Source organism: Rhododendron vialii, chromosome 2a, assembly GCF_030253575.1.
Source record: "Rhododendron vialii isolate Sample 1 chromosome 2a, ASM3025357v1".
Taxonomy (NCBI): domain Eukaryota; kingdom Viridiplantae; phylum Streptophyta; class Magnoliopsida; order Ericales; family Ericaceae; genus Rhododendron; species Rhododendron vialii.
Genome location: NC_080558.1, coordinates 46,004,547 through 46,016,048, shown reverse-complemented (window position 1 = coordinate 46,016,048; position 11,502 = coordinate 46,004,547). Strand labels below are relative to the sequence as shown.

At 38.7% G+C, this 11,502-nt stretch overlaps 1 protein-coding gene across 5 annotated transcripts; it reads left to right on the top strand.

The window, feature by feature from the left end:
- Positions 1-4,347: 4,347 nt before the first annotated feature.
- LOC131317915 (calcineurin B-like protein 7) lies at positions 4,348-11,155 on the top strand. Of its 5 annotated transcripts, none has more exons than XM_058347606.1 (9): positions 4,348-4,467; positions 6,586-6,698; positions 7,081-7,163; positions 7,321-7,380; positions 8,161-8,269; positions 8,434-8,486; positions 9,346-9,426; positions 9,502-9,614; positions 10,812-11,155. In XM_058347606.1, the coding sequence occupies exons 2-9, from the start codon at positions 6,608-6,610 to the stop codon at positions 10,882-10,884; spliced, it is 663 nt and encodes a 220-aa protein (XP_058203589.1). In that variant the 5' UTR covers positions 4,348-4,467; positions 6,586-6,607; the 3' UTR covers positions 10,885-11,155. The 5 variants fall into 5 exon arrangements, with proteins under 5 accessions (XP_058203589.1, XP_058203593.1, XP_058203590.1 ...); XM_058347610.1 differs by having other exon boundaries at positions 4,465-4,521; positions 8,188-8,269; XM_058347607.1 differs by having other exon boundaries at positions 4,465-4,521.
- The last annotated feature ends 347 nt before the right edge of the window (positions 11,156-11,502 follow it).

Genomic DNA, 11,502 nt, shown 5'->3' with positions numbered 1-11,502 from the left:
AGTTATCACTAGCGCACGCAGGTCAAAACATGGCATACGCTGGTCAAAGCCAGTCAAATCACCACTTTTCTGTCACGTGCTCGGGACTTTGGTGGCCACCCTAACATAGGCTACAGTTCCCCTGATGATTATACTCTGCAGAGACGTTCCCCTCTCTCTCCTAAATCCCTCATCACCTAGTCCCATGCATTAAATGCATGGGAGACTCCTCTCCCTAACATAACCAACCCTTAACCCCAGCTGACTGCTCTCTCTCAGTCCACTTTTGTGCTATAAATACTCATTTGCATTCATTTGCAAGGGGTTAACAACATTAAAAAGTTCAACCCCTTTTCTCTCCTCTCTTGCGCTATAAATACCCCATTGCATTCATTTGCAAAGGGTTAACAACATTAAAGAGTCCAACCTCTTTTCTCTCCTCTCTTGCTCTCTATCCCTCCTCCTCCATTGAAAGAGAAAGAAGAGGAGTCCACTCCCATACACCCAATGTCATTCAGTCATCATCCAACCTCCATCTTCAACTTCAAAGCTCAAAACCACCTTCAAACCTCAACACAAAAGGTATACCACCTTTGTGTGGCTTTCTGTTTTCGACCCCTGAGGGGAACTAGTGATAAGAGGGTGCGCTAGTATCTAGTTTTAGTTAATTTCATCGCTTAATTAGTTGCTTCTTAATTGCATTTACTCATAAGGTATGTTTTTAGTGCTTTCAGGTAAATCGTGTGAATAAGGCATATTTTGACATCATCCATGGCCCGAGTGCGTCCAAGCACTCGAGGAACCAATGAAGACCTTGTCGGCCCCTGAAAATCTGTCTAAGTATGGAAAAATCACTTTTCGAAAAAATATCGATTTTCGAGATAAAAAATGGCGGTAATTGATCCTTGAATTTTTCTAAGAGCAACTTCAAAATTGCAAGGTTTTATTCGAAGATTAAGGTCATGCTTTGAGCTATTTATTCGATAGAAAAGTGTGTTGTTTTCTGTTTTACACTAAAAGCTGGGGGTCAACATTTTGATAAGATTGAAATATCAAAATTCTGGTAATGCCATTGTTTCCAAATGGGGGGTACTTCCTTATTTTCATTAAATAAATTAAAGTAAAGAAAAGGTAAAAGAAATGTTTAAAATGCAATCTTTACTTAAGTTTTGAGAATGAAAATAAGATGCTGTGGAGATTTGCCCGAGCAGATGCAGAATTGCCCGAGCAGAAGCAGATTTGCCCGAGCAAGAGGCAGGCAGCCAAGGCAGAATTCTGGGTTAATGCAGTCGGCATCGATGTCAAGTTCTAAGGTCCATCGATGCCGAGCCCCTTAGTGGTCCAGTCTCTTATCCATCTCGGCATCGATGGGATGCCATATGTTACATCGATGCCGACCCCCTTAGTAGAGCACTCTAAGGCCGTTGCCATCGATGCCGAGGGACTTAAGAGCGAATTTTCTGAGCATCTTGGGAATATTCCAGGCGCGGATCTTCAGGATATAAAAGCTTATGTCATTGTTTTGTAAAAACAAGTAAGATAGATTCAAGTAGTACATTTTCTAGATCTAGATTAGATTTCTTTGCAATTCAAATTGTTCTTGAGTGTTCTTCATTTTCAGTTTTAAATATTTCAATTTCTGTCTTTAGTTGTTAGTTTTTGACATTGTTGCTTTAATTAAAGTTGTTTATTTTCTCCCGATCTATCTTAATCTCTAATTTTCTTCTAGTGTTGCTTTTCATTATGTTAAGTAGATTTTTGTTTGCTTTTATCTCTCTAGATATGGGTGAGTAGTTTCAAAGGTTAGGTCATGGAATGATTAGCATCTCATGGCTCGGGCGAAAATTGCATTTTGCACCCAATAAAGCTTTAATCTTTGATTTGAAAATTGATGTGGGGTTCGGGTTTGTTTGTCAAATTACCGAGGTGTTAACCTCTTTGATCATGTGTAGGTGGGAGCATCGCCTACCCACCACACATGATACTTAGAGCTCTGTCGCTCGAGGTATTTGCCAAATGAATTCTAGAGCTAGCTTGATTCACAAATCATTTTATCTTCCGGTTTGAGAACTATAATCAAGTATCTTAAATTGTGTAATTGGGTGAAGAGTGTGATTTAGCTTGAGTCTTGAGTGTTAATAATTCCTAGACCTAGCCTATCTTTTCTCTAGTTAATTCGTTTTTAATTTAGCCCTTTTATTTCCACCGTTTAAAGTAAAACAAAGTTGGCTGTCTAAAAACCGAAAGCCCTTACTTGCATCTACAAATCCGATCAAGCCATATAATTATTCCCTTGGGTATGATCCCGGGTTTCCGGTTTATTATGCTTCAATCGACGTGTTAAATCCTACGCTTGGAGTATTATTCCATTACATCGGAGAAAACGAAGCAACTAGTAAGGTCCAGGCTAGTAATCAATACTAGTCCTAGCCTTAAACTGGTAAAATACAACAATCGTATGAGACGAAACATGGCGCACGCTGGTAACGCCAAGCCGTACGCCAGTCATGGCGGTACGTGCATTACTGGCATGGGGATCATGGGTCGCCTGTTTCTTGCTTATGTTTTACTTCCATCACCTTATGGCATGTTAATAACCGGTTTGCAGCTTTCTGTATATTAGCACTGTATAGTTGTAGCTTCTGAATACTTGCTTCTATTTGCTTTAGTAAGCCTCGGGGATCTTTCTGGTCATACTCCAGAGCCCAAATGATGCAAAGCCATATACTAGGCAGGAAGTACCACTGGCATACGGTCTCCTAGGGTTGGCGTACGGCAGTAGTACCAAGCTCAGGTGGATGGCCCTTGCATTTAGTTTGGCTTTGGCCTTTTATTATTTCGCCACTCTGTTTATGGGGTTGTCCTGTCTATTTTCATGGCTTCAAGCCATTTCACATGCCTGTAATCTGTATATATATGCTGTTATTAAATTGCGTGGTTTGTCTTGGGTGCGCGCTGGTCCTTTCCAGAGCCCAAAGGGTTGCAAACAAAGACTGTGAGACCAGATAGTTGAAGTACGCCAGTTATTTAGTGGCGTGCGCAGGTTGAATCAGCATGCGGTGGCCTGGCCAGTGCATACTGGTGTGATACCTGCTCACTTCCCCGGGAAACAGCATACTCCAACCTTTTCAAAATGCTCTCGGTGCTTGTTCTCAATCTATATTCATTATTGCAAGCAAATCATCTCCATAAGCATTTTTGTCACATAGCTGCAACTTGTCACAGTTTTTTTAATCCCCATTAACTGTTCCCCCGCCTTAACTGGCTAAAAAAATGATCAATGAGAGAAAAATGCAAAAGTTTTATAAAAATGTCTGAGTAGAGACCGATCTCCGGATTGGGCGAGAGGGGTGCCATAAAACCCTTTCCCTCTCTAGTAACCTGGCTCCCGAACCTTTGATATCGAAGGTGACGACGGTCCAGTCTACAAGCCTTTGTCAAAATCAAACAAACGTAGCAAACGTTTTCGAGTTTGGTTCCTTGGGTGTTTTTTTCACCGCTAAAACCCGAGTGGCGACTCTGAATCGAAGCGTTTCGCCGTGCTTTTCAAAGAGGGCCGCACCCGATTTTAAAATAACAAAATTGAAAATTTTGGGGCGTGTGCCCACAATGAGTTTGATATATGTTCCCAAAAATAATTTTAATGCTCTAAAATAATCATTTTCTACGCGTATGGATGATGAAAAACCTCAATTTTCTTCTCAATCCTATAACCCCACACACAATAAGTGGATAATTTATTGGCGCCCCCTAAAAGAAAGGGAGGTCAATTTGTATTTAATTATTAAAAATATGAAATGATAGATAATTAAAATTTGTAGAGTTTACTAGAGTGCACCGTACTAACTCACCCTTCAAATTATGTAGAAAGATAGCAAAATACAGTTTGGAAGCTATGTAGAAGGATAGCAAGTTCCGGAGATACTGCCAAGCACCCCTGCAAAGTGGGTGTAGAGAGGCTGATTCGTTCGTTCTTATCGGCAATCAATGGCTCGGCTTTTTATCGAGCAATTAACGATTCAAATTTGTATGCACTCAAATTCACTCCATGCAATTCGTGCCAAGATGAACGGCCGAATCAACCGCTTAACACTGCTTCGCAGGAATGCTGCTTGGCAACATCCCAAGAGTAGTAGAGACTGGACTGGACTGGACAGGAGGGGGTCTCCTCCCCACTGGACCGGAGACTCCAGACAACGCAAGACTTTGTCATAAATATATTGTAGATGTCATTTTCAAGACCAAAATATCATGAAAAATATGTCATTTTCAGATATCTGTCACTATCTCGACCTTACAATTACATCCTCTGTCCAATCAAAAACTTCCCATCTTGAAGGCAAGAGAAGACCTCAACTTTTTTTACTACTACTACTATAAACAAAAACTGCTCCTCCACAGCAACAAGGAGCAACCTTCATTTCCCTTCACATCAACATTAGTTCATCTCTCTCTCTGCTGCTTCTCTTGCTGTTCTCAAGTCATCCTGTAAGTATATGGTCAAAGATCATATATGCTAGACAGATACATTTTTTGAAGCATGTTTGTATGGGTATACAATATAGATGGTTTTATCTTTATGGGTTTTGACTATGGAAGGTCAATGTAGAGATTGGCTGCAAATAAAGTTCATTTCCTTTGTCTTTGTTGCTTTGCAGTAATTTGTTCTTGTTTTTATATGTATGGGATGATCGGCTATCGAGTTGACAGCCTTAAAAAAAAGGTCTAAATTGCTGCTATCTTTTGTTAATGGTGCTGTTTTGATTGATTGATCTATATTCTGGGTCCTACATGCTCCTGTTTGTGGCATACAGAAAACTAAAGCAGGATTCCCATAAAAATCACTATTGGAACCTTTGACTTACCCATCAGACTTCTTGAACCTATAGTTATACTTCACTCAATGAAATCTGAGATCTTATTTTCCCCTTTCCATTTGCTAAATCTGTTTTTTTTTTTTTTCGCTTGTGGAAATTGATCTGGAACTTTCTTCGCAATATTACCAGATAATCTTTTCTCACAATGGCCTAGGTGTTTATAAGTGGTGAGGTCACAAGTTTGGCCATTGTGGTACCAGGGGAGAGTTTTGGTTTTGTTAGTCAATGCTTAGTCTGTAGTTTATGTTGTTCCCCTCGGATTTGAGACAATTTTGGTTAAAGACTTGATCTGATATGAGTCACTCTAATCATTTATGAATTCTTTTTGTAAGTAATCTTTTTATAAAGTTTTCGTTTCGTTAGGCCATCTCCAATTCAAAGTTTTTCCCCTGTGGCCCTTACCAGATTTGAGTAAGTTTTGGTTAAAAGCACTAAATAAGGGTTACTGTAATCCTCCACCAATTCTTTCTGTAACTAATCTTTTTACAGAAATTGCTACATATGGGACAAAACTATTTTAGTAACAAATTTTTGTAAAGAATTGGGCGCATATAGGGAAAAAATGCCATTTGGACTACTTTTACGGTTATCTCCTCCACTTTGTGGTTGTCAGAGTCAATACGTGGTGAAGGGGCCACTGGTTGGTAATATGATCATTGATTCAATTTCTTTCTGTTGAATTACAATCTGAATATTGGGTATTTGTTGATGAATACTTGTGTGGTGAAGAATTGGTTCATCTTATTTTTGGTAGATAATTTGGTTCTCACTTTGATATGATACCCTTTGATGATGACACGATTGGAGCTCATTTTCGGCCGTGTTGCCTAGTCCAAATTGGATTGAGGACTGGACTGACTGGTGATGCATTTGGAGAATCTCACAATATTTGTTGTATTTTGACTTTCTTGTCCCTGATTCCTTGAATTTGGTTTGATTTTGCAAAACATCATGTATTCTGTTTATAATGCATTGTTGCTGAGCATTCGAGAAATCAAGAACGGGTGCATCAGATAGAAAGACAGAAAATTGATTGAATTATTATCCTGGAAGTGTTGGTAACAGTCGACACACCTTTTTATTCTATTCGGGTTGCTAACTAAGCGGTATAGTACTCGGCTTTTAAGCTATTTGTGGGCAACGAGCTTCCTGAACCTCCAAGAGGTGTGAGATGGTCCTTTCAGAATCTCTTCTTCAATTTCCTTTTTGGTACTTGCCTTGTCGAGAGGCTTCAGATTACCAGAAAACACTTAGAAACTTATGGTTGAGTTTATTAAACAGAACTTATGGTTGAGTTTGAGCATAATTCAGCCGTATCTTAGGAAGTTCTTCACATTAGAACAGGTTCCTAGCACATATATAAGGGTCATTGCCATTAGTTTCTTAGTTTTGTACTCAATGTGTATAGAGAAACATGGTTTTCCAGCCCATAGAGTTGAACGCGTAAGAGCATCTTCAAGGGGGGAGCCAACTCCCATACGAGTTCCACTTGTCCAAATTGGCATCACAAGTCTATCCAATCTTACCTCCAAATGCAAAGCCAAATCCTACATGGATTTGGTAGATGATGAATCTGTTCTTGCTGCTACTTGAAATTCCAGATGATGATTTAAATTTGAAGTATAAAAGTACATAAATACCAGCCACATTTTACGCACTACAATGTATTTCCCATCTTCCATGGATATTTGCTGGGGTTGTGACTTGAATATCACTTTTCTTTTTCCAGATTCATAATCTTCAACTGAACTATGCGTCGCTTGGTGCACTGCTTTTGTGGGAGGGGAGTTGGACATATTGCCAGGGGTAAAGAGCATGCCATCCTCGCTTCTGAAACAAGTTGTGAGTAAACAACTTATCAAGCTCTCTTTCGTAGCCTTTTTCTGCTAGTTTCCAGGCCGTCCATTCTGCTATTTGTCCATCATATTTTAGTTACAACTCTTGTGCATTGAGAGTTTTAACTTGAATGAAATCACACCCTTCTCATTGGTGAAGTTACTGTTGTTTCGCACATTTGGAGGCCATTTAAAGCCTTTTTTTTTAGTTGCTACTTCCAAATTCCAATAGGATGACATATGTCTCACTCATAGTCTTAACCTATTTTACTGCGTGTAGTCTTCGTAACAATTTTTTACAGGCTACAGGAACTGTGTAGCTGATCCTAAACTGTGGAAAACGACTCATGCCACTCATCTAACCTAACATACTTTTGTTTATTTTGCAGTTACAGCAAATGAAGTGGAGGCTTTGTATGATCTGTATAAAGAACTGAGTAGTTCTATAATCGACGATGGTCTAATCCACAAGGTATCTTTATCATGGATCTGTTCTGAAGTTTATGACTCTTGCTTTTATATCACCTTGATTGAGGCTTTTAGCTCTTTGATTGGTTCTTGACAAGTTCTGCGCACCAAAAGCTTATTTCAATTTATTTTTGTATTTCACTTTGAAATTCCATGAACAGGAAGAGTTCCAACTTGCACTTCTCGACAACAGCAGTAAGCAGAATCTCTTTGCAGACAGAGTCAGTATATTAATATCTGATCCATTAGTCATCTTAACATTTGTTCCATTGTAAGTTGCATAGAGTATTTCCTGTAATACCCCAAGATTTGGGAGAAGTGAGTTCTTAGTAATTGGGCCATGTGGTGTGACTTGTGGATAAAAAATCAGGGTACTTGGGGCGTTACATTTCCCATTAAGCATGATGTATGAATGATCAATATTTTCACATAATTTCCAATCCTTTTTAGGAGTTAGCAATAGGAAGTATGCAAATAATTATAAAGTATAACACATATAGCCCATGTTTAGCCATTATTGAATTCGGACACTGTAATTAGAGAATTTCAAATGGTGTCTCCGAAAAAATTTAACTGCAAACTATCAAATTAATGTTTCTTGTGAGAAAGCTAAGTGAGTGGATCTTGGACTAGCTAGGCACGTGCACAGTAAAAAGCAGGCATGACACGAGCGACATGGACACCACTCGAGCACGAGACATGCACGGGTAAGCACGACCGGATTATAACTTTTTCTTTTTTCTCAAATCAACTTCAATCTCTTTATTTCTTTCCTCCACTCTCTCCCTAGATTCACACATTCTCTCCACATCAACCCTACCTACATTCCCCTCTTTATCACTCCTAGCCCCCTGACTCTTTTCCAACCCCTGTTTATCACTCCTAACCACACACACACACACGTGCGTATATATATTTCCTTTTTTTAAGAGACTTTTCGAAACTTTGTATCCATTACTTATTGACATTGCATACATAATTTTTGGTTTCAATGTCTGCAGCTATTTGATTTGTTCGACCTTAAGCAGGATGGGGTCATTGAATTTGAAGAATTTGTTAGATCACTAAGCATCTTTCATCCAAATGCTCCTGAAGCAGAGAAACTTGCATGTAAGACAGCCGTGACGGAGTTTTTTTTTAACTTCCCTTGCTTATTATGATATGTCAGTTGCCACCATTGATAGTATTTTTTCTGTAGAAGTATTTTTATCCTAACAGCATTGCCAGACTAGTAACATCATTATTAACTTGGGGAAGAATCTTCTTGATCGCAGTTGTATTTAGGTTGTGCGATCTAAAGTGCACCGGCTACATAGAGCGTGATGAGGTGATTGTCTTGAAAAGACTGCAGCAATTTTTGATAATGCATCCTGTGGCAAGCTAATTGGTGATAAAAACATTTTTATGTGTTGTGTCCTTCACAATGGTAATTTGTCACACATACAAGTGTGCGTGCGCACACTTGCACACGCATAAATATATATGAGATATGCACACACTTAAGCTGAGTGCACCCATGTTGGACATTGCCATTTCATCAGATGTTGAAGTCTTTTACATCCCTCTTATGATTCTCCTTTACAGGAAAACCATGACAGGGCAGGGCTAGGAATATGCATTCCGTCTACGCCTATGCATTCAGTCACTATTGATTTCTAGTTCTTTGTGAAGTTTCGACAATGAGATCTATATCTTGAAAGTGGTGGAGCATTGCCACAATTGCAAGAATTATTTTCCTCTGTGCTGCTTCTTTCAGACAAGATATTTCTTGGATTACTTAGGAGTTAGAGTAGTGATATACTTGCACAAAATTTTCGCTTCCAATTTGTAAGGACACACAAAGAAATGCTTAGATGCTTGATACATTTCTAAATTTTGAGCTGAATGTTCCCGGTTCTGAAAATTACATGCAAGAACATTCCATCATGTTTTTTGGTTTTTTAGGTAGACATTCATTGTTCATGCACTGCCTCCGAAAAGAAATGAAAGTCAGCCGTAGTTCAGCAAGATAATTAAACTTTTGGATTTTCTCGAGCATGCAAATACTTGTTCAACTTTCTTCTATTATACTCCTAACTAGTTTCAAGTTTTGAACTTTCATCAAACTTCACTATCATTATAATACCTTCACAATCATATCTATTTCTTCTTCTAACAACAATTTTCAAATGATTTTACCCTTGAAGCTGAGGGAGTTGGTACTAGCTCTTCTGAACGAATTGGATTCGACGCTTTCAGATGATGTTGTTGAAGCAATTGTTGATAAGGTGGTGACTAGTCATTCCCTTAGTGATAATGATTCTTTCTTATATCCACATTAACTCGGGCGGGTCTTTTCGCAGACAATCATGGAAGCAGATTTTACAGGAGATGGGAGGATTGATCCGGAAGAGTGGAAGGCAGTGGTGGCAAGGCATCCATCTATAATGAAAATCATGACTGTTCCTTATCTAAAGTGAGTTATTCTAGTTCTATTAAAACTGGATGCAGCATTTTCTGTATCTTTTAGCCATCGCATAATCGCACCTTTCTTTGTTTTACAATTTCCAATTCTTGCAACTCTCTGCATAACCTGAAGAACTTAGTACATAAAACCACAGGACAGGAAGTCTTGATTAAATTGGAAGAGATTGGATTGTGAATGCGTATGTAGGAATCATGCTGGGGCCTCACGAGTGGGATTATGTAAACATAAAATTATTTACACTTTGAGTCAAAGCATCCAACTCAAAACTAATTGGTAATGCATGGAGGGGCTGCTCAGGCTCATGTCCTAGTGTTGGAGGTTACAATCAAACAATGTGGGACAAGCACGTGGATACGAAGACAAAGGATCCACAATACAGGGATATTAACCAAACAAAGTGCACTTAAGGTGCAAACAACAGGGCAATCAAAACCCTGTGAAAGCCTAGCTATAATAACATATTAAAGCATCCAACTCAAAATCAATTGGCAATGAGTGAAAAGCCCATCTAAACTTATAAACTAGATTTGAAAGTTATAATTAACCAATGTGGAACAAGCTCTAACACTCTGTTTGGTTAGAGTGAGATAGAATACATAAAAGGAGGAGGATTAGTTTTTCTTTGATGAAGAGGGAAGATAATTTGGAGGGGAGGGTGGTAGAGAATCCCACATCACTTGGATATGAAATGGATAGAGCTTAATAATGTTAGACCACTCTCCACTAGCTAATAGCTTGAGTCATATATGTACATACACATATACATACATTAGCTCACATATCATCATGAGAAACTCAAAAGAAGTTGCACGATGATGGACTCAAAAAAAAGTCTGCATATGACACACACGTGACGGACCAAAACAAGTGGCTGTACGTGAGAGGTGGGTATTTGAGTAATCAAATGTTGACCTCTCCACTGCAGTTTTTGAATTCTGTAGAAAGTTTCTTTGCAAGAACTAGCCAATACCACTGTTACCAAGTTATGAACTAGCCAGTGCTTGCGTTAACGCCGGACTAGGATAGAGTCTAATTCTACCGAGAAAATTCAAAATCTGTTCATCAAACGTGCGTCCAGTCTTTCAATTCCAGAAGTCTTGGTTTACTACTCACTAAACTACTACCACATTTTTAGTTTGGCGGGCTTTTACTGATATTTTTGAATCTTGGATACCAAAATTTCAGGGAAGTAACTCTAGCATTTCCGAACTTTGTGAATGACACCGAAGTCCAAGATTCAGAACTAGCTTCCAGATAGTATCTGCAGATTTTACCAACTCTGTACGTCCAGAATAAATGTACTCATACGGTAACTCCCCGGTGGAGATTTTTCTGTAATATTTGCACTGCACTCTCCAGGTTTGTTGTTCTTCATTTCCTGATTACAATGCGTTCTCTTCTGCATATGGGCATGCCACAAAATTTGTTGATCCACAGTTAAGACCATCCCTTCTAAATCAAATCTATCATCAAATGTTATATATTAATCCAACATTTAGCCGTAGCAGTTGTAAACATTCCTATCTCCATATCATATTGTCACCGACAGTTGCACTTCATGCATTTCTATTTGTGTGATATCCTCTCTTTGTGCTTCTCAAATTCGTTAAACCGAAAAAAAATGCACAAAGATAAACGGGTTCTTAGTTTTATTTACAAGGTAAAAAGTGTTCATAGATTTTCTGAACATGATTTCACAGCTGATATAATGTGGGAGTGTGTAAGGAGCAATTCCATTCCATGGGACCTTGAAATACACTTAATTAAAGGAAACAGCACCAAAGTCCCTCCATTTATAAAACCAACACAATGGTGTCAAATTGCTTATCCCCTTATGTAGGGCCTATACCAACTGGATAAAGCACTTCATCTTATT

Excerpts from the sequence above, each read along its gene's own strand:
- LOC131317915 (XM_058347606.1), top strand. The coding sequence starts at position 6,608 with ATGCGTCGCTTGGTGCACTGCTTTTGTGGGAGGGGAGTTGGACATATT. Across the intron at positions 7,164-7,320 it reads ACGATGGTCTAATCCACAAG|GAAGAGTTCCAACTTGCACT; the intron begins GTATCTTTATCA and ends TTCCATGAACAG. Across the intron at positions 7,381-8,160 it reads AGAATCTCTTTGCAGACAGA|CTATTTGATTTGTTCGACCT; the intron begins GTCAGTATATTA and ends CAATGTCTGCAG.